This window comes from Oncorhynchus nerka, linkage group LG2, assembly GCF_034236695.1.
Source record: "Oncorhynchus nerka isolate Pitt River linkage group LG2, Oner_Uvic_2.0, whole genome shotgun sequence".
NCBI lineage: Eukaryota > Metazoa > Chordata > Actinopteri > Salmoniformes > Salmonidae > Oncorhynchus > Oncorhynchus nerka.
Window position 1 is genome coordinate 66,189,891 of NC_088397.1, and position 24,014 is coordinate 66,213,904.

The window sequence follows — 24,014 nt, forward strand, 5'->3', positions numbered from 1 at the left end:
TGTCCATGTTTATACTAATAAGGGTCATACATATCCTTATGAATTGACAGTGTTTGATTTTAATTGCTTAAGTGGTCAGGTTACTGTAAACTTGGTATCGTTTGATTGGTTAATGGTGGTTGGTTTTGGTTTGAAAAAGTTACATTTTCAAGTGTTATAAATATAATGAAATTACCCCCTTTGTTCAGTCTCTTAACCTGTAGCCTGTCCAAGGTTGTATAATCAATTCTAATTTCCTAGGCTTCTAGGCATTCTCTTTGTTCCGGCTTTGTCTTGAAAGTAAACTTTAGGATCTATATGCCTAGAATTATGCTTAGTTAATGTCAGTATTGCTTTGTAACTTACGTTTTATGTCTTGTATATATATCCTTTCATTTTACAACATTATTAAATAATACTTGCTTTGATATTCACTTCCTTGATATTAGTCAGCCATACCCATAATACATGATTGAACATGGTTTTACTAAGTCAAACTCTCCAAAAGGAGGGGATAAACCAACGTGTCGATCATTTTACAAGGTTGATTTTGAAGCTAGACAGCAGCACTCCCTCATCACGAGACTGTGAACCTGACTCACGTCTGCTACGTTAGCCTGCACAAAACATTGGTGAAAAACCTAGCAAAACTTGGGGCCTTAATCTGACACATCATTTATACTTTCACAGCACAATCTGATTTGACTAAATGTTATGCTGTTTGTTCTCAAATGAAACAAAATACCTTGCTCTTGTTAAAGCTTTTAGAATGGATTTGTTTGTTTGTGCATGTAGAGTGGCGTTACATTGGTAATCAATTACGTTTTTCTTTGTGTGTCAAACTCATTGCAATATTAATAGAAATTGCATGTCAAAAAGTTCATGATTACTATTTTTTTGCCCCATGTCGTCAAATTGGAAGAACCACTTTTCACAGAGTGCTGTCATAAATTTTAATCAACTAGATGAAAATTGTAACTGAGATTGGTCTTAAAGGAAATAACATCAACAGTCAATTAAATATTTTCAAACTGACTGCCTTTAGGTCCTATAAGAGCTCTTCACACTAACCATCAAACAACACCAATCCTGAACGCTCAGAGCCCCAGTCGACACTAACTGGGATTCATTTAAGATACTCTTTGAAGAGGTAGGATTTCAGACATTTTCAGAAGATGGGCAGGGACTCTGCTGTCCTAGCTTCAGGGGAAGCTGGTTCCACAATTGGGGTGCCAGGACACAGAAGAGCTTTGACTGGGCTGAGCGGGTTGACACCCCGTAGGGGTGAGATGGCCAAGAGACCAGAAGTGGTCTCGGGTTGAAATGTAGGGTTTGAGCATAGCTTGAAGGTAGGGAGGGGCAGTTCCTCTTGCTGTTCCGTAGATAACCACCAGTGGGTGCGAGCCTCGACTGGAAGCCAGTGGTGTGCGTATGAGTGTGGTGACATGGGAGGACTTGGGAAGGTTGAACACCAGGTGGGCTGTGGCATTCTGGATAGGTTGCAGGGGTTTGATGGTAGTCTAGACAGGAGATTACAATAGCTGTGCAGAGTTGATTGACAGGAAGACAGGTGCATGATTGGACTGGATGTGCTCTCTCTCACACACACACTCAAGCTCCTCCCTCTATCTCTCTGTAAGCTACTCACTATGTCAATGAGAAAGCATGCGTGCATGTTGGCATGTGCACGTGGCAGCTCAGGAGCAGTGATGAGTGAGAGTGTGTGCTACAGGGACAACCTAATAACTCTTTATCAACCCTTTTTTCTAATAGTGTGCGGTTAAAAATATCAACTGTTCTATCGGATAGGAGACAGTTGTTGAGAGTGTGTGAACATAGTCCAATGTGTATATTTGTAAGGAATATATTCAGGGAATTTAAGTTAGAAAAATTGACTCTTAAACACTTACATGGTCCCTTCAAACAAATGATTGGCACAAAAGTATACAGTAAATAGTCAATTTCTTTAATACAGACTTTGTTATTTTCTAATAAGAAATACAATACAATAACACAATATAAATTATATACAATACTATCATATCTCTATATACATGACCATGTACAGTACACATATACAGAAACACAATACATTTAGATGTTTGATCTCTTCCACGTGTCTTCTCGCCCTCTCACTTACCACGGCTGATATTATGGCCAACAGATGACTGCTGCAACCCAAAACACTCCAACCACTCAAACCCCTAAGAGCTAGATATTAGAGTATTTACATCCCTGATCATGTACATATATATAAATACACAGGAATCTATTCCTTCCGTCTGGCTCCAAAGTGAAGAAAGAGGGAACAACGGGAGAGAAAAATGACCTATATTATAGTACCCAACAAACAAGCCTGAAAAAACTCCTTCACATTTGAGAGCCATACATAGTCTACCCAAACTGTTGATCATATGTAGCCTACCCGCATGGCAAGAACTAAGCTAATACCTATCAGAATAAGTGAATGAGGGCTGGTGCAAGGGTGTAACTGATGTTCAACATGCTTCAGAGGGAGATTGATATAAATCCCTGAGGAGGAGGGAGACACAGAGAGAAAACAACCCTCAAGAGCTGCTCCAGGACCTGTTTATCTTTGGGGCCTGGGGTGGTTCACAGCGGTGTTCCACTCTGTTGACTTGTCCCATTGATAAACAGTTATGAGGGTTACCAAATATTGCCATTTGATTCCTAAAAGTCCTCTATAAAATTGATGTTTCACTAGTAAATGAACACCATGTTCTAATCACATGGTTACAGTTCTACATGGTTTGGAGGTTATCTTCGCAGGTATCATGTCAGGTGCTCCACCCATATCGCCATGGCAACAGGGTATTGCAGTCAATCAACAGATGAAGTCCTTCCCTCTTCTGTAGTCTAGCCCATGAGAACAAGCATGAGAACAATCCCACAATGCTTTGTTCACATCCTCAGGGAGGTCGAAGATGATCTATTATATTGATAAGATAGTCGAGTAACTGCTCTCACGTGCCAAGATGCCACGTGCGTCCACTTATATCAGTGAATTCTTAACAACCTAACCACTACGAAACTTTAATACGATCAAATAAGCCTCATGTAGCAAATTAGCAATAACATTTTTTGTTGACCAAATTTGACACTCATTGCCCTCAATACAAAAATTCCTCACTTCGTAGTCTTATTTTCGTGAACAGATTTTTCTCGCTTTGCCTTTTCCTCTCTGGGGAGGCTCAGCCACTGTTGAAGCTTTATTGCACATGATCACACGATCACACACACACACACCATTCTTGTAAACACAATACACATACAGTAAAACATTCAGAACCATGGGAATCAATTAGGAACTGAATTAAGGCATGACTAATCAAATTATAAAATGTCACTAGATATTGACTCTCACTGAGTTCTGTGTATAGGCAGATATTGTGTGCTTACTTGCTCCATGAACGACTACAGGTTGATCAATGTGCCTGCATGTATGGATTGTGTGGATTGTTGCTGTTTACCTGTACTGGAATGTATCTAAAGTAATAAGGTTGTGGCGGAGCAGGTGATGTCACATATTGCTTGGTAGCTTGGTGTTGCCATGGAGACGGAGCAGGCATCTTGCCTGGGGGACTAATGAGGAGCTGTGTATATCACAGAGCAGTTCTGACATTAATTAGAGCTCTGGGCTCACCTGCCATCATCACACCTGGATGGAGGGAGGAGCAAATGTTGTCTTCTGACCTTTGTCAACTATCACATGTACGCATACACACACACAGACACACACACACACACAAACACACAAACACAGACAAACACACACATACACACAGACACACACCCTATCATTCTCTCACAGCCACTGTCAGACAGTTACTGGTGGCATCACTGCCCTCCAGTCGAGGCTTGCGTCCCTTCCTCTGTCCTCCCCCCTCCACCCAGGAGTTGTGAATAACAGTTCCCCCGCTGGGTGCTGGGTCCACCTGCAGCAGGGACACCACCCTCTTCTTGACACGGGTCTTCAGCGCTTTACGCAGCTTCTGTCTGGTGAAGGCATAGAGCAGCGGGTGGAAGATGGTGGTGCCATATGCCATGGCCAGGAAGCAGAGCCTCACACGTACCAGGCTGTCACTGGGGCCCATGCACAGGATCAACACGTTGACCATGGACAGAGGAGCCCAGCAGCCCAGGAAGGTGGAGATTATGATAAGGGACATCTTGAAGACTCTCCGCTGGCGTTCCCGCCGGTCTCGGTGACGCCTCACGGCCCGCCTCAAGGCGATGATGGCTGACACAGAGGCCTGGACACCTGGGCGGTCTGCTGCCACCGGGGGGGAGGTGGCGTCAGCGGAGGTTGGGGCCTGGGGGGCAGGGGTCGCTGGTGTGGTGGCAATGGGGGTGGTGGCGGCGGTGTTGGTGACCCCCGTGGCCCCGCTGTCAGAGATGACCAGGGGCATAGAGGAGAAGGGTGGGGGGGAGGTGGGGGTGGGGGTGGGAGATGGAATGAGGGGCGGGTGGGTGAGGTGCTGGTTCTGGCTGGAGGAACCTCCCCCCTCTGTGGCCAGACTCAGCCCCTTCCTCCTTCGTCTCCGCCTGCGGATCCTACAGCCTGAGTCCTTATTGGAGGCCCGTGGGCCCCTCTTGATGTGGGTGCCGATGCGGATGTTGAGGGCCTGCAGGATGCGGTAGTATGTGAACAGCATGACAATGACTGCGATGAAGAAGCAGGGCACTTGCAGCAGAAGGTGGTAGTACATGGCCAGCCCCGTGTGGTAGCCCTGCCCCCCTACACACAGCAGTGTCCGGTTCTGCCACACTGGCGGCAGGTGGTGAGAATAGTAGGGAGTAGAGGGGGAGGAGGGGGTGAGGGTCAGCCCAGTAGGGTTTAGCCGAGTGGGGGTCAGCCCAGTAGGGGTCTCAGGGTCAGATTCTGGGCCAGAGGTTAGATCCCCCATGTCCATCTCTCCCCCTCCTCTTCCTCCCTCGCTGTCTTCCACCTCCACCCCCGAGAAGAAGAAATCCCCCTCCAGGAAGGGCAGGAAGAAGACGGCCAATGACATGGCCCAGACAGCGGCCAGGAGGAGTGCAGCTCGCCGCGGGGTCAACAGCCGTGTGGCTGGCCGGACGGAGATGTCGTAGCGGTCCAGGCTGATGACCAGCACATTAATGGCTGTGGCCACACTGGTGAAGGTGACGCAGGCCTCATGGAAGCAGCACAGTGTAGCCAGGCTGCCCCCGCCACTACCGTCTGCTGGGAGCAGGATGACCGCCACAGTCAGCGGCAGACACAGCAAACACACCAGGATGTCCAGGACGTGCAGGCTGACCGTGACCATGTTGCTGACCGAGTCGACCAGGTTGGACTGGGCGCAGTAGAGCACCAGCACGGTCAGGTTGCTGCTGAATCCCAGCACCAACTCCAGCATCAGCACACTGGTGAGGGACACCTGAAAGCCCAGGGGTAAGGGGGGGCTCCAACCCTCCTCAGCCCCCGGCGAGTCTCCACCCTCCAGAAGCCCCGTCCCCTGCCCATCGCTAGTCTCCAGAAGGTTGCTGTAGCCCTTGGTCTCCATGGACACCGCGGCACTCGCTCACGTATAGCAATGGCCACGCCAGCCCATTTCCCGCCCTCTCCCTTTCTCTTGGCTGTGACGGGACCCCGGTGAGGGTGATTGGGTGGTGTGCAGTTCACGGAAATTCTGTGGCGAGAGAGAGAGGGGAATAGCTCAGTTTAGCTAGTATCACCACATTCAAATATAGCACATCCTAAGTCTCCAACAACAAATGTGTGACAAACATGTTATTTTTCATGAAATAGGGTGCAGCTATGAGAAGAAACAACAGTAACAGTGTGATCAGTTTTCTTGGCAGCTGACTGTATAGACTAGGCTAGAGGTATGATGTATGTTGAGAGCTGAGACAACAACATGTGTCATGAAGGCAGTGTGTGTGAGTGTGTGCTGTGCAATGAGAGGTGAACAGATGGAGGTAACACAAACAGCCCACAGCTTTTAAACAAGCCATCAGGGAGATATTGGCCTAAAGAACTCCCTACCTTCTGTATTGTTCTGCCTGGCTGTATCCCTGCACCAGTAAGGAGGCATATCTCACTGCTCACACTCCGAGTGAGTGGGTGGGCGCTTCATCCTTACACAATGTACATCCTCCATTAACTAGGTCAGATAACATACATACATTATGAAAAAGCCTGCTTTTAGCAAAGAAATACTCACAAATATATGTCCAGAAACAAGACAAGCACTTTTCCAATGATATCGGTGATGATTAATCTACATATGAGTACAGTCTTTCTCTGCCCACAGATGATTGTGATGCACACCCATGAGAAGGTGAAACACAATTTAAAACTGTGGATAGCTAACGAGAGGAGAGGTTTGCCATGACAATGAGCAGGTTTCAGTGTTCCTCGTCGCGTGGGATAGCTCGCGGGGCTTGTCGACCTAGCCCAGGCCCAACCGAGTGTGGCAGTCAATAGTTTTCAGAGAGACACGTAATGAAGACGAATGATCCACAGACAGTGGCACATAAACAAGGCTAACAGGGATGGAGGACCCAACAGCAGCACTCGCCCATCTCTTCCCTCCATCTCCTTTCGCTCTTCTGTCTGTTTCTTCGGGAGCCTTGCCCAGCCTCCCTCCATCTTATGTTGTCCTAGTTGGCACATATTGACTTTCAAGTTAGATTCACTCACAGACATACGGTTCTGCATTATGCTCAGAACCTTATGCAACCCAGTTGAATTGGTTAAACTAACTCCTTAGCTTGAAATATCCCCACCCACACACACCATCCAATTGCTAGCTTTTAAGTGGCTGCTGTAGCTTGCTAAAGGTGTTTCAAAAAGGCTGTCACATGTTTACGAGACAAAGGATCAGAGATCTAGGGCTCTATTTTTGTCTGGCGCTAAGGAGTCGCAAGAATCAAAGCAGGTTAGTTTGCAATTTCGGCATGTAAAAACAGGCACACTGGGATTTCCCACCCCTTACGCCAGGTTCTGCAATTTATCTGTCTAACATCAGCTCGCTTGAGCTGAGGTGGGAGGGGTTGAAATACACTATATATACAAACGTTTGTGGACACCCCTTCAAATGAGTGGATTCGGCTATTTCAGCCACACCCGTTGCTGACAGCCATGCAATATTGGCAGTAGAATGGCCTTACTGAAGAGCTCAGTGACTTTCAACGCGGCACCATCATAGGATACCGTCTTTCCAACAAGTCAGTTCGTAAAATGTCTGCCCTACTAGAGCTGCCCCGGTCAACTGTAAGTGCTGTTATTGTGAAGTGGAAACGTCTAGGAGCAACAACGGATCAACTGCGAAATGGAAGGCCACACAATCTCGTCTGTCCTCGATTGCAACACTCACTACCGACCTCCAAACTGCCTCTGGAAGCAACGTCAGCACAACAACTGTTCGTCGGGAGCTTCATGAAATGGGTTTACATGGCCGAGCAGCTAAGCTAGCCTAAGAACACCATGCTCAATGCCAAGTGTCGGCTGGAATGGTGTAAAGCTCACCGCCATTGGAAACGCGTTCTCTGGAGTGATGAATCACGCTTCACCAGTTGATGAATCTGGGTTTGGTGGATGCCAGCAGAACGCTACCTGCCCCAATGCAGAGTGACAATTGTAAAGTTTGGTGGAGGAGGAATAATGTTTTTCATGGTTTGGGCTAGGCCCCTTAGTTCCAGTGAAGGGAAAATATACTTAGTGGGTGGATCAGCTTTAATATTATGGATAGATTGTTGCTTCCATCAATGTAATTGTTTGCATCATTTCCAATGAAGGGAAATCTTAATGCTACAGCGTACAATGACATTCTAGACGATTCTGTGTTTCCAACATTGTGGCAACAGTTTGGGGAAGGCCTTTTTCTGTTTCAGCCTGACAATGCCCCCGTGCACGAAGCGAGGTCAATACAGAAATGGTTTGTCGAGATTGGTGTGGAAGAACTTGCCTGCACAGTGCGCTGACCTCAACCCCATTGAACAGCTTTGGGATGAATTGGAACGGCGACTGCAAGCCAGGCCTAATCGCCCAACATCAGCACCTGCCCTCTCTAATGCTCTTGTGGATAAATGGAAGCAAGTTTCCGCAGCAATGTTCCTAGAAGAGTGGAGGCTGTTATAGCAGCAGTGGAGGCTGTTATAGGACCAACTCTATATTAATGCCCATGATTTTGGAATGAGACGTTCGACGTCTAGTGTATTTGAGGTGTGTCCTTAAAAACATGCACCCATATGCCAATTTCAATCAGCTGTCCGGATGGCTGGTCTCAGACGATCTCGCAGGTGAAGAACCAGATGTGGAGGTCCAAGGTGCACCTGTGTAATGATAATGCTGTTTAATCAGCTTCTTGATATGCCACACCAGTTAGGTTGATGGATTATCTTGGCAAAGGAGAAATGCTCACTAACAGGGATGTAAACAAATTTATTAAAAACATTTGAGAGAAATACGTTTTTTTTGTGCGTACAGTATGGAACATTTGTGGGATCTTTTATTTCAGCTCATGAAACATGGGACCAACACTTTTACATGTTGCGTTTACATTTTTGTTTAGTGTACTTAGAACAATGTGGACTGCAAACATGTTCAACATATTTAGAAAATATGGGATAGGCCTAGCTACAATTTGTTATTTTGTTTCTGTAGGCTATTTAACAAACTAGGCTATAACGGACTAGTGCTGCATTCGTAACCAAACCTGTGCCCTCTTCTCCTCTCCTCTCTCTGCTCTCCTCTCCTCTCCGCTCTCTTCTGCTATCCTCTACTTGCCTCTCCTCTGCTCTCTTCTCCCTCTCTCTGCTCTCCTCTCCTCTCCTCTCTGCTCTCCTCTCCTCTCTGCTCTCCTCTCCTCTCCGCTCTCCTCTCCTCTCCGCTCTCTTCTGCTATCCTCTACTTGCCTCTCCTCTGCTCTCTTCTCCTCTCCTCTCTCTGCTCTCCTCTCCTCTCCTCTCTCTGCTCTCCTCTCCTCTCTCTGCTCTCTTCTCCTCTCCTCTCTCTGCTCTCCTCTTCTCTCCGCTCTCCTCTCCGCTCTCTTCTGCTATCCTCTACTTGCCTCTCATCTGCTCTCTTCTCCCATCATGTCTCCAGTTTAAAGCCGCAGCCAGACAAAGTACAAAAAGTCATTATGCTGAACCTTGTTCCTCGTAATCCAGTAATGGGATCCGTGGTGTTTGAGGTGTGGCTGGAACATCAATGTAAGGCATCATCGATCTGCCAATTTAACGGGCCTGAGACAAGAGAGAACACACACACTCACTCCCCAGAACACCTGGAATGAAGTCGCTCTGTTGTGATACATCCTGTCACTGTGTAAGTTGTTGTAACCTTTAAAAGTTGCCTTCAACTTGGGCTTAGTATTTATGTAGACACATTCTCTTTGAAAAGTTGTGACCATGGAACAAGGGAAGGGAGATGTAATGAAAAAGAAGATAAGTTTTGTATGGATGGTAAGATGATGAAAATGTATGATGTTTGAAAAGGACTTTGACATTCATAATAGACACATACTGTATATTCTGAGTCCTAAATGGCACCCTATTCCCAATATGGGGTCTGGTCGAAAGTAGTGCACTACACTCTTAGAAAAAAGGGTTCTAAAAGGGTTCTTCGTTTGTCCCCTTTTTGGTTCCAAGTTGAACTCTTTTTGGTTTCAGGTAGAACCCTTTTGGGTTCCATCTCCCTGGAACCTAAAAATATTTTTCAAAATATTTTTTTGTTCTAGATAGCAAAAGAATGCCTAAGAGTGTATGTAGGTAATATGGTGCCATTTGGGACGCACACAAAGGCTGTAACAGTATAGTATGCTAACGATGATGACACATATTGCTTTAACGTTTTTAAAGGTTGGCCTATAGTACAGTGCTGAATGGATGGCCAGTGTTTCCCAACTCCAGTTCTTGATTATCCCCAACAGTACACATTTCTGTTGGAGCCCTGACAAACTCACCTGATTCAAGTCATTGAGGGCTTGATGATTAGTTGACCATTTGAATCAGGTGTGCTTGTTGGGGCACTCGAGGACTAGAGTTGGGAAACACTGGGTTAGACCACTATGTGAGCGGATGAGATATTGATTTGGTCGCAGAGGGACAATAAAAACATGACAAGAACAATTGTTTTCACACCCTATCACAGAGACAAAGATATCTCAACGGTGGTTAAACACAACAACATTTACCATGAAGTCCTTCAAACTTCAATATCAATACTCTGTCTCACCTCGAAGAATAACCGAAAACTACATTGGTCAATTATCTCAGAAACTATTTTCTTCAGAGATAGTTAAGGTGATATGGAAAAATACATTTTTGTTGATAAACAAAATCCAATGACAAAAATAGATGTCAGTTGTGATACTAAAGAAATAGCCTAAAATATATTTTAATCCTTATCCTTTCAAGTGACATTTAAATTACTTTTAACAATCCTCACATTAAGCTAATCAATACACAAATCTGTCTGACGCATAACGTTACGGACAAAGGTCAAGAACGGAATGTTTCATGATCCAAGGGGAGGTATAAAGGGTCAAGGGTCATGTGTGAAATATCATAAAGGTTGTAGATATATAAAACGGCCTCCATTGGAAACTTAGATACGATATAGATGCATTGAAGGCAATCAACAAATCATGTTAAATTAGGCTGGGGATGGACATAAGCATGTTGATCAATAATTGAAAGATTGATCACACAGAAATGGATTATACATACAAGAAGCACACTTTTTACTATGCCATTTATTGAACAGGCTTCTTGCGAAAGCTCTGTAGTGAGAGACACACTAAGTATTAGAGTTTTTACCAATGTTCTTCAATCCTGGTCCTTGGGAACCACAGTGTGTGCAGGCTTTTGTTCCAGCCATGTACTAATACACCTGATTCAACTATTCAAGGGCTTGATGATTAGTAAATTCGTTGAATCATGTGTTAGCAGTAGTAGTAGTACTGGGCTAGAACAAAATGTCCCCAGGACCAGGAATGAACAATGCTATTTTTGACTATCTAATGTAAACAATGAAGGCAGAAAGACACTGAATGTTTAGGAATAGAATGAGTGTGTCATGCTGACATGTATTAACTGCAGTTACTACACTACAACAAAGCTAATAGCCTGAGGGGAGCATACACGAGTGAACTGACAGCAAGGTCAAACATTCTAATTGAAACAATTGAGTGCATCGACAGGCTAATGTTCAGACAAAGTGATGAGTCAATGATTGTTGATCAGAATCACCTTTATTCACCGAGTACATTTACGCATAGTCAGAATTTTACTTGGTGATATGGTGCTGCTTGTGACAGACAACATTTAGAGACAGAATACAGACAAAGTTTAAACAAAGTTTACATACATTATTTACAGCTAGGTAGAGTTAGCATAAAGTTATAAGGGAATGAGCAGATATACAAATATACAGTGGGTTTACGGTTTATATACAGTGGATTTCCACATTTACAGTATCAGTATGAATATATCTAAATGCAGAGAGACAAACAGAGTGTAAATGCTGTATAGTGCAGTTATTTTGTGTGTAGTTCAGAGATGGCTTGATACAGTGTGCAGCATAGAGTGCATAATTCTTTAGTCTCTATGGGCCAGATGGCTGGTTGATGATGGCCACAGCATAATTATTTAGTCTCTATGGGCCAGATGGCAGGTTGATGAGGGCCACAGCATAGTCATTTAGTCTCTATGGGCCAGATGGCTGGTTGATGAGGGCCACAGCATAGTCCTTTAGTCTCTATGGGCCAGATGGCTGGTTGATGAGGACCACAGCATAGTCCTTTAGTCTCTATGGGCCAGATGGCTGGTTGATGAGGACCACAGCATAATTCTTTAGTCTCTATGGGCCAGATGGCTGGTTGATGAGGACCACAGCATAGTCCTTTAGTCTCTATGGGCCAGATGGCAGGTTGATGAGGACCACAGCATAATTCTTTAATCTCTATGGGCCAGATGGCTGGTTGATGAGGACCACAGCATAGTCCTTTAGTCTCTATGGGCCAGATGGCAGGTTGATGAGGACCACAGCATAATTCTTTAATCTCTATGGGCCAGATGGCTGGTTGATGAGGGCCACAGCATAATTATTGAGAGACGAAATCAAAAAAAAAAATCCTGTATGATTTTTAAGTAATTAATTTTAATTTTATTGCATGACATACAGTAAGTATTTGATCACCTACCAACCAGTAAGAATTACGGCTCTCACAGACCTGTTAGTTTTTCTTTAAGAAGCCCCCTGTTCTCCACTCATTACCTGTATTAACTGCACCCGTTTGAACTCGTTGCCTGTATAAAAAGACACCTGTCCACACACTCAATCAAACAGACTCCAATCTCTCCGCAATGGCCAAGACCAGAGAGCTGTGTAAGGACATCAGGGATAAAATTGTAGACCTGCACAAGGCTGGGATGGGCTCAGGTCCAGGTCTGGGACAATAGGCAAGTAGCTTGGTGAGAAGGCAACAACTGTTGGTGCAATTATTAGAAAATGGAAGAAGTTCAAGATGACGGTCAATCACCCTCTGTCTGGGGCTCCATGCAAGATCTCTCCTCGTGGAGCATCAATGATCATGAGGAAGGTGAGGGATCAGCCCAGAACTACATGGCAGGATCTGGTCAATGAGAGCTGGGACCACAGTCTCAAAGAAAACCATTAGTAAAACACCAAGCCGTCATGGATTAAAATCCTGCAGCGCACGCAAGGTCCCCCTGCTCAAGCCAGCGAATGTCCAGGCCCGTCTGAAGTTTGCCAATGACCATCTGGATGATCCAGAGGAGGAATGGGAGAAGATGAGACAAAAATAGAGCTTTATGCTCTAAACTCCACTTGCCGTGTTTGGAGGAAGAAGAAGGATGAGTACAACCACAAGAACACCATCCCAACCGTGAAGCATGGAGGTGGAAACATCATTCTTTGGGGATGCTTTTCTGCAAAGGGGACAGGACGACTGCACAGTATTGAGGGGAGGATGGGTGAGGTCATGTATCGCGAGATCTTGGCCAACAACCTCCTTCCCGCAGTAAGAGCATTGAAGATGGGTCGTGGCTGGGTCTTCCAGCACGACAACGACCCGGAACACACAGCCAGGGCAACTAAGGAGTGGCTCCATAAGAAGCATCTCAAAGTCCTGGAGTGGCCTAGCCATTCTCCAGACCTGAACCCAATAGAAAATCTTTGGAGGGAGCTGAAAGTCCGTAATGCCCAGCGACAGCCCCGAAACCTGAAGGATCTGGAGAAGGTCTGTATGGAGGAGTGGGCCAAAATCCCTGCCGCAGTGTGTGTAAACCTGTTCAAGAACTACAGGAAACGTATGATCTCTGTAATTGCAAACAAAGATTTCTGTACCAAATATTAAGTTCTGCTTTTCTGATGTATCAAATACTTATGTCATGCAATAAAATGCAAATTAATTACTTAAAAATCATACAATGTGATTTTCTGGATTTTTGTTTTAGATTCCATATCTCACAGTTGAAGTGTACCTATGATTTTAAAAAATACAGACGTCTACATGCTTTGTAAGTAGGAAAACCTGCAAAGTGTATCAAATACTTGTTCTCCCCACTGTATATGTATTTTGTACTTGACTTGACAAAAACCTGACTTGACTTGTTCTTAGAATGCATGACATGGACGTGACTGGAGACTCGACCTGTTCTGCTTGTGACTCGACTTGAGACTTGGTCCTTGTGACTTGAGACTTGGACCATGTGACTTGAGACTTGTTTGAGACTCGAAAAAAGTGTTATTTGGTCCCACCTCTGGTGGTGTCATCTGCAAACTTGGGTAGTTTGACTGATGCATTATTGGAGGTGCAATCATTAGTGTAGTCTAGAGTAGAGGTGAGAGCAAGCACCCATGCGGCGCTCTGTGCTGAGGGATAAAGAGTTCGAAAGGTGATTTCCCAGCTTCAGGTGTTGAATCCTGTTGGTCAGGAAGTCAGTGATCCACTGACAGGTGGAGCTGGACACATTCAGCTGGGAGAGTTTGTCTTGTAGAAATTCTGGGATGATGGTATTGAATGCAGAACTAAAGTCCACACACATTATCCTTGCATATGTCTTTGGGTTATCGAGGTGTTTGAGGATGTCTTGTAGGCCCATGTTGACAGCGTCGTCCACAGACCTGTTAGCTCTGTAGGCAAACTGCAGTGGGTCGAGGGAGGCGTCAGTGATGGATTTTAGATTGGGCAGTACCAGGCACGAAAGGTTTTCATGATGACTGACTGAGGTGAGCACTACAGGTCTGTAGTCGTGAATATATAATTGAAAACGGGAGAGCTGGTCAGCGCAGTGCTTAAAGCTGCAATATGTAACTTTTTGGGCAACCTGACCAAATTCACATAGAAATGTGAGTTATAGATCTGTCAATCTTCATCGAAAGCACGTCTAAGAAGTGGAAGATCTGTTCTATGTGAACTATTTCTATGCTTGCCGTTCTTAAGTTTTGTAATTGGGCTCCTGAGTGGCGCAGCGGTCTAAGGCACTGCTTCTCAGTGCTTGAGGCGTCACTCCAGATTGGGAGTCCCATAGGGTGGCGCACAATTGGCCCAGTGTTGTCCAGGTTTGGCCGTTGTAGGCCGTCATTGTAAATAAGAATTTGTTCTTAACGAACTTGCCTAGTTAAAAAAAATATTAATAATTTAAAGTTGGTTTTGTACACCAGCTTCAAACAGCTGAAAATACAATATTTTTGGTCATTGAAAATATAGCGGTTTAGATAAAGCGGTTTTTCACAGCGGTTTAGATAAACTGAAATTGGGCAAACTATTAGCATTTTAGCAACAGGAAATGGCAGAGCGATTTCTGCATATTGCACCTTTAAGTGTGGCTGGCAGTGTTCCTGCTGTTCTGTTTCCTAAAGAGTCTGTTGATCTCATGCTGTGTGATGACCAGGGGTGGGGGAAGGGGAGGGCAGCCTGGGACAGGATGGCGGGGACCTGGGATGGCAGAGGGGTAGAGTAGAGAGGAGCCTGAAGAGGTATGGGGAAGGGAGGGGTGGGATTGAGTAGATGGGTAGATGGGTGAGAGGCGGAAGTGGCAAGGAGGGGGAGGTGAGGGGGGGGGTATTGTCCTGGTGATTGAGGAGACAAAGTTATGTGAGTTGTGAGTCAAATCTGCAGTAAAACTGGTTTAGTTTATTCAGCAGTGAGGGGTCATCTGCCGTCAGAGCTTTTGGCTTGTAGTTGGTCATTTGTTTTAGTCCTTTCCAGACAAAAAAGCAGTCATTGCTGGAGAACTATTGCTGTAGCCTGACTTTGTACTGCTGTTTGGCTGCCTTAATTCCTGAGAGTAGCTTTTTCTTGGCCTCTCTGTAGAGGTCCCCGGTCTTTCTCCTGTGGTCTTCCTCTCTGGCAGAGCAGAGAGCCCTGCGGGCTTCCACTTTGGCACTGGAGAGCCCTGAGCTCACCAGTGAACCATGGCTTGTCGCTGCTGTTTGATACAAAAGTGTTTGATGGGATGCAGTTCTCACCATTTACATTTACATTTAAGTCATTTAGCAGACGCTCTTATCCAGAGCGACTTACAAATTGGTGCATTCACCTTATGACATCCAGTGGAACAGTAGTGCATCTAAATCTTTTAAGGGGGGTGAGAGGGATTACTTTATCCTATCCTAGGTATTCCTTAAAGAGGTGGGGTTTCAGGTGTCTCCGGAAGGTGGTGATTGACTCCGCTGTCCTGGCGTCGTGAGGGAGTTTGTTCCACCATTGGGGGGCCAGAGCAGCGAACAGTTTTGACTGGGCTGAGCGGGAACTGTACTTCCTCAGTGGTAGGGAGGCGAGCAGGCCAGAGGTGGATGAACGCAGTGCCCTTGTTTGGGTGTAGGGCCTGATCAGAGCCTGGAGGTACTGAGGTGCCGTTCCCCTCACAGCTCCGTAGGCAAGCACCATGGTCTTGTAGCGGATGCGAGCTTCAACTGGAAGCCAGTGGAGAGAGCGGAGGAGCGGGGTGACGTGAGAGAACTTGGGAAGGTTGAACACCAGACGGGCTGCGGCGTTCTGGATGAGTTGTAGGGGTTTAATGGCACAGGCAGGGAGCCCAGCCAACAGCGAGTTGCAGTAATCCAGAACCTTCCCAAGTTCTACCAAGTACCCCCGCTCATACGCACACTCCACTGGCTTCCAGTTGAAGCTCGAATCCACTACAAGATCATGGTACTTGCCTACGGAGCAGCAAGAGGAACTGCCCCTCCCTACCTATGCTCGAACCCTACACCCCAACCGAGCACTCAAAGCACTCCCTCCCCCCCCAAAAAAACACTTTCGTAAACGAACACTCGTACTTGACTCTTTTCCCGCTTACTAGCTCTGACTTTGCTGATAGCTACTTAATTGAGGAAAAATGTACTTACTATGACTGTGATATGTGGTTGTTCCACCTTAAGATTAATGCACTAACTGTAAGAGTGTCTGCTAAATGACAAAAAAATGTAACAATGTAAAAATGTAAGGAGAGGTAAACTCAAGTTATTCCTTTTGACAAGAGGCGAGAGGGTGAAGAGAGTAGCAAGAGGCAGAGCCAGAGAGAGAGAGAGAGATGGTGTTGAGAAATGGCAGGGAGAAAATGGAAGTAAAAGAGGTTGACAGAGAACACTGGATTAACCTTTTCACTAGTTGCAAAGAAAAAGCCATATCTCAGACCGGCCAATAAAAATAAAAGATTAAGATGGGCAAAAGAACACAGACACTGGACAGAAGAACTAGAAGGCCAGCATCCCGGAGTCTTCTCTTCACTGTTGACGTTGAGACTGGTGTTTTGCGGGTACGATTTAATGAAGCTACCAGTTGAGGACTAATGAAGCGTTTCTCAAACTAGACACTAATGTACTTGTCCTCTTGCTCAGTTGCGCACCGGGGCCTCCCACTCCTCTTTCTATTCTGGTTAGGGCCAGTTTGCGCTGTTCTGTCAACGGAGTTGTACACAGCTTTGTACGAGATCTTCAGTTTCTTGGCAATTTCTCACATGGAATAGCCTTAATTTCTCAGAACAAGAATAGACTGACGAGTTTGAGAAGAAAGTTCTTTGTTTCCGGCCATTTTGAGCCTGTAATCGAATCCACAAATGTTGATGCTCCAGATACTCAACTAGTCTAAAGGCCAGTTTTATTGCCTCTTTAATCAGAACACCAGTTTTCAGCTGTGCTAACATAATTGCAAAAGGGTTTTCTAATGATCAATTAGCCTTTTATATGATCAACTTGGATTATTGGAATTGGAACACAGGACTGATGGTTGATGATAATGGGCCTCTCTGTACACCTATGTAGATATTCCATGAAAATCAGCCATTTCCAGCTACCATTGTCATTTACAACATTAACAACATCTACACTGTATTTCTGATCAACTTGATGTTATTTTAATGAACAAAAAAAATGGGCTTTTCTTTCAAAAACAAGGACATTTCTAAGTGACCCCAAACCTTTGAGTGTATGTAGCCTGAGAAACAAGGTTCATGAAATTGACATCTTACTAACATCAGAAAACATTCATATTCTGACCATCTCTGAAACACACATAAATAATTCCTTTGATGATGCAGTAGCAGCTATACATGGTTATAGCATATACAGAAAAGTTAGGAATGCAAATGGAGGAGGTGTATATGCTATACATGTCCAGAGTAATATTCCTGTTAGGCTGAGAGACGATCTCATGTCAGATGATGTGGAAGTAATATAGCTACAGGTTCATCTGCCTTACCTAAAGCCTATTCTCATAGGAAGTTAGTATAGACCACCAAGTGCTAAAAGTGTCACACCCTGATCTGTTTCACATGTATTTGTGATTGTCTCCACCCCCGTCCAGGTGTCACCAATCTTGCCCATTATTCCCCGTGTATTTATTCCTGTGTTCTCTGTTTGTCTGTTGCCAGTTCGTCTTGTCTTGTCAAGCGTACCAGTGTGTTTTTCCGAGCTCCTGGTTTTTCCTAGTCTCCGTTTTTCTAGTCCTCCCGTTTCTGACCTCTTGCCTGCCCTAACACTAAGCCCGCCTGCCTGACCACTCAGCCTGCCCTGATCTCGAGCCTGCCTGCCGCCTTGTACCGTTTGAACTCTGGTTGATGAACTTTTGCCTGTCCTCGACCTGCCTCTTGCCTGCCCCTTGTTGTTTAATATATTTCAGAGACTCGAACCATCTGCATCCTGTGTCTGCATCTGGGTCTCACCCTGTGCCGTTATAAAAGTCATAATTTGGACTATACAGTATGTGTTAAATGCTCGATAATGTATGTGATATCACCAGAGAGATGTATTATATTTGTTGTGTTTTGTTTCCTTTTTGGACCACAGGAAGAGTAGCCGCTGCCTTGGCAGCAGCTGATTGGGGATCCTAATAAAATACTAATACACTCGCCTGTGTGTGTTATTTGGCCAGCCAAGTATGCAGTAAACAGTGAACAGTATAGCTGGAAGCAAGGTGACACACCACAGACACAAAGCCTAGCAGGCATGTGATTGACAGGCCAGACAGAGATGGAGGGGATGGGGGAAGAGATGAAGACAACCAGCCTCATGTTCTATTTAACAACAACCCAAATAGAGGAGAAACGAGGGGAAAATGCTAGTCCCTGAGGTCATTAAAGTGTAATGGCAGATCCAGCACATCTCCCCAACCAGGAGCAAAAACTCCTAACAAAAAACAAGCAATCAATCAACTGATTTGGCCAAAGTCAAAGGAACCAATAAGATCCCAGGCCTCTCATTACCCATTCAGAAGCTTCATTTGGACTCAGGGGGTGACATGAGAGCCTTGTGTGTTCCTCTGTGCCCTCTTCATTAGTTTTACTCTGTTCAGATTGATTTGTGACTGGAACAAACTTTGCACCAGTCACACAGCATTGTTCTCAGAAAGACAGCAAGTTCTACCACCTCACCTAGCAGGCAACCAATAGACCTTGCTTATGGCTATCGAGCTCATGACGTTCAATTTGATCTAACTACTAGCCTCAACCAGCAGATAGAAACATTGTTTTAGAACTTATAATATAATTAAGTGCACACTGTCTTGTTGACAGATTTAACAAATAAACACAAAACACAGTATTTATTGGTCCTAAGTAGAGGTGTGTCACTCTAACCAGAGCGAGAACTCTGCTCCATCTACTACAATTATGGGGCTCTGTTGCTATGGTATAGGTGAGAGTTGACTGACAGCTAGTCAAGCTCCTATAGTTCCACTGTCACAGGAGGCAAATCTATAAACAGATCCGGCTGTCAATGTGACAGGTTCTCATTAAGACACACACACACACACACACACAGCAATGGCCTTGGGAGACAAAATGGTGTGACATCTGCAAAAGGACAGAGATCACCACTAAATCGAGAGTGAAAATATAGTGATAAAGTGTATTGATAGATGGGTACTGACAGACAGAGGGAGCAAGGGGGAGGGACAGAGAAAGAGAGAGGGGGGTTGGAAAGAGAGAGAGTGATAGCGAGAGAGAGAGAAAGAGAATAAGAGGGCTAGAGAGAGAGAGATGGGAAGAGAGTGAAGAGACTGCTGACTCATGGCTGTCTTAGGTGTTTCTAATGTCCGCAGTGAGACAATCGATCAAAGGCTTAATTTTCCCACTCAATTCATCCCGCAGTGCTAACCGCTAGCAGCCACCAGCTGGGCCAGCAGCCTCCCTGGAAGCCAACCAACACCTAGCAGAAAAAGCAGCCTGTCCAAGCCCAACACAAAGCATGCTACTGCCAGCTCAATGCAAAGAAGCCAAATGAGAAAAGAAATGTAGCTGCCTAGTTCACTCTATTTTCTCTGGACAGTCATCAATAGTAAATAGAAATATTCATACTACGGCTAGCGCTACTGGGATATGCTATTTAAATCTGACAGTAAAATAATAGAATACGCTCCACCTGTCATTTTCACTTCTGCTCAGTTTGCTTAATGCACACCCCCACCACCCAACCATACACTGATATACACACTCACATGTACACACACTGCCTACTGCATCCCGCCTCAGAGATGGCTACGTCACACACGAGCACACACACGCCATATTGTGCCACCAATACACACAGCCTATCCCACCATCCACTGCTTCAAACCCCCACACAGGAACGTATCCTCTATCCCACATCACCACCAACAAACCACACAAACCTACTCCCCTTTGAAGATTGATAACCATCTGTGGTAACTTACATCTTGTGTGTTTAAAAGACTGCTGGATCCCATCCACCTGTTTGAGAGTGAGAGTGAGACAGAAAGAGAGAAAAATAAAGGGGGGATGTAGGGAAGGAGTGATGAATGGGAGGGAGGTATAGAGTTGCAGATGGATGTTGAGTCGTGTAATCGCTTGAGGGGAATGTTTGAGCCCTATTCACTCCCTCTATCCAGCTCTCATTTGACCACTCCCAAACCCTCCTCCTCTTCTCTCCTCTTTCCCATCCATCATGCCTCCACCTTCTCTTGCTCGTTTTCTCTCTCCATATTTTCAGTATCTCCTCAATGTATTGAGATCTTTAAAGCTCTTTCTGTATCAGCTATAATATCAATTAAAAACAGATTTCCAATGGAAATCTCTGTAATCACAATTCTACTAATTTCTATCACCAACATTTTGTATTTCCTTATAAACACTAATACTTGCTCTTTAAAAGAGCCTTTGATTCCCACTATCTCTCTCTGCCTTACTCACACAAAAGGACACAGATGGCCTAACACCTACACAAAACAGCCCACAACTCACCCACCCAGCAACACATTCACATGCCTGAGGTGAACCCAAATCCTGTCCAAAATGGCCCTGGTACAGTAAGGCAGAGGAACCCCTAAGGATAGCTATAGATGAAGAGGACCTTGATCTCTAGGTAACCCTTGGGTCCTGGGGAAGTGTCATCATTATCATGTGTCGGCTTATCAGATTGTTGTCAATGGAAGTTGCTTTAGCATCCGTTATAAAACCTTCTCACATCACATAACTATCCCCAGCCCGAGAGACCAAGTCTGTCATTTAGCCATTACAAGTACCAGCCCATCAATAAGGCCAATCAAGACCGCAATGCAATCAAGCCTCTTTAAAAAAGAGAATGAATCCAAATCAGGCGCCACTGAGTCACTGTATAATCAAGCTATGACGGAGAGGGTTTAAGCATAGCAGGCCGCATGGAGAGAAATTATGATGCTGGTAGGTTGTGTATTCTAGCACAATGTGATATGTAGTGCTGTTGAACAATAACTTAGTGGATTATAATTACATTCATTAGGATACATTTTTTTCTCCCATAATTACTCCCACATTACTTGAGGGGTTTTAAGTGCTAAGCGGTGCTAAGCAACGGTGGCGTCACAAACCTTTCTGTCATGAGGCGTGAATGAGTTCCGTCTGGGGCACAAATGGCCATTTTAGGTGAAAAGAACATGACAATCTCATAAATTGTGAGGACCAGCTTCACAGAAATTGCACTGTTTTCCAAGAAAAGCATTCAAATCCTGTGTATTTTTCTGACCTGGCCTGGGTTTCAAATACTTAAAAATGTATTCAAATACTTTGAGCTTTGCTTGAGTCTACCTGGCGTGCCAGATGGGGCAGGTTTGCAATTTTAGTAGGCTACTTTTCTGTTGGTTTATTAAACCAGACACGCTCAAACAAGTATTTGAATCAAATTCACAAGTATTTGAAACTCAGGTGTGGTATTTTCCCCATTGTCATTCCATGTCCCCCCCCCCCCCCCCCCCCGACATGAAAACTAAAGTTTTCGCAGACAGTATGCCACTTTTAGGAAGTGTTTATGTATGAATTCGTCCCAGATAAGCAGGCTGCTGGTGTTGGGACAGAGGTGTAGTTTTGTTTTTGTTTCACCATACGCCAGAGTCCCATTGTAACATTACAGTTCAACATCTGCCTGAACAAGCCAAGGGAGAGAGAGAGGGGGGAGAGGGAGAAGGAGAGAAAAACAGGAACAGAGAGATGGGTAGATCAAGAGAGGTTACATTTTTAGAGCAAAGGGAAAGAAAGAGAAAAGGACAGAGGATAGACACAGTAGCAGAAAGGCAAGACAGACAGACAGACATGACAGATATGAGAGGCCTAAGTAGGGTTAAAGTGATGAAGTTAAATCTCTCCAGAAGGCAATTAGATTTCAATGAATCCCATCTATCTCCTGCAGACAGGGCGTCATTTGGGCAGGAGGGGAGGGCCACTACTGTCATCTCCCTCACTCCCTCCGCTAGGCTATCACACTGCAGTGACAGACCTCAACAACAGAAGGAAAGGGAAACCAGCACCATACCGTCCTGCACGTGGCCTTGTCATACTACACATGTACACACGCATACAGGCACACACACTCTCACACCCATGAACGGATGCACACGGGCACACATAACACGGACACACCCACGTGCACACGTTCACACACACGTGGACACACACAGCAAGCTCACACACGAATGCACTCACACAGACACATGAATGGATAAAAAAAGCACACACATTTGTGTTTTATCTCCCCACTTTCACAGCGATCTCCCCCTCCTTGATGGCATATCTCTCCTTAGTGTCTCCCTCAACCTCACTGGCGATTTATCTTTCCATCTATCCATTTTGTCTGCTTTTCATGTGTCCCTCCCTCCCACCCCCTCTCCTTACTTTTATCCTATCTAGCTTTGGATCACACACATCTCTCTCACTTTCTCGATGTATTTATTGTGCGGTGGAGAAATCTCTTCTCGTCACTCATTATCTTGGATCAGTGAATTAATTGCAATGTGCTTCTAATTTCACATAGCCACCTCACTGCTTTACACAGGGGGAAAGTCTGCACAGTAGAACTGTGTAAAACTGAACCCTCTTCATATTCATTTTGTATTCATCCAACCCTGTTCAAACCTTCTGAGTCAGAGAGAGAGAAAAGATTAGAGATGGTTTTGGATGACTTTAAATATCCAGCCATGAAGAATAAGCCGAGGCTGCGGATCCGTACGTAACCGTCCTGCCCCCCTGGATCTTTTTCCCCAGAGCTGAAGGTCCGATTCAAGTTCTGCACGTGTTATTTTACGTATCTGCTGCTCTACCTCCCCTTCACGTTTCTCTCTTTATTCACCTTCTTCTGAACCCTCAACCAATTTGATCGACATGATGATGTAGCCTATGTCTCGGCCTTGTATTACTAAGGGTAATTTAGGACGAAGGCTGCCACTTTCTCCGTCTGTTGTAACTAAGGATATTGCAGCAGCATAAGCAGGGCGCAGTCTACACATTGCATTGGGGAAAAACAATCTGCTTTTTAAACACACACATACATTTGCGATGATGTAATCTTTATAGTTATGCTGCCGTATTGTATCCTGAAAAGGAACACTACTACTTTGACTGCTTTTCTGCTCCCTACCATGCCAATGTTGCAATGATGATGAAATTTTTTTAATTAAATCATTATTTAGACTGCATGTCTGTGTCTTGCTTGTGTTTGATATGCTGCCTAAATAGCTGCATGTACTCCCTTCTGAAAAAAGAACATGACATTGCTAATTAGACTGCCTGTTTGTGTCATGCTTATGTTTGCAATAGCCTAGCCTACTGTTCCAACAGACAAAGAAGTTTGTGCATCATGTGCAACATGTGGAAGTTGGTAGACTACAACAGGACAAGACGTCCGATCATTGAAGTGGCAGCAGAGTGAGCAGCAGCTATGCAACAAATATATATATATGTACTGTAGACACCTCTCTGACCTTTAGTTGGCAGGAAGAAAGGTCCAGGAAAAGTTGGATCTGCAACCACTCTGTTAAGAATAATAGTCTCCAGCAGTCTTAGGAAATAGCTGGAACCAGTGAGTCTGTGTACTGTAGGCCCTCAGATTCACAACACAAAAGCCCATCAGATATATCAACACAGATGAAAACATACTGTATGAACACATTCAAAACCACAAATGACTTAACCGTAGACAACTGCCTTAAACAACAACCTTTCTTAGCCTTTCTTATTTCTGATGTCCCTAGACTTCCAGGCAAATTGTGACTCTCATGATGTTATGAAATCTTAGGATAGTGAGTGTATTAACC

At 44.9% G+C, this 24,014-nt stretch overlaps 1 protein-coding gene across 1 annotated transcript; it reads right to left on the reverse strand.

Annotated features, from left to right (window-relative positions):
- Positions 1 to 1,935: 1,935 nt before the first annotated feature.
- Positions 1,936 to 5,645, reverse strand: LOC115140079 (G-protein coupled receptor 22-like). The gene has a single exon (XM_065001707.1). It carries the CDS (start codon positions 5,523 to 5,525, stop codon positions 3,798 to 3,800), a length of 1,728 nt encoding a protein of 575 aa, XP_064857779.1. The 5' UTR covers positions 5,526 to 5,645; the 3' UTR covers positions 1,936 to 3,797.
- Between the last annotated feature and the right edge of the window lie 18,369 nt (positions 5,646 to 24,014).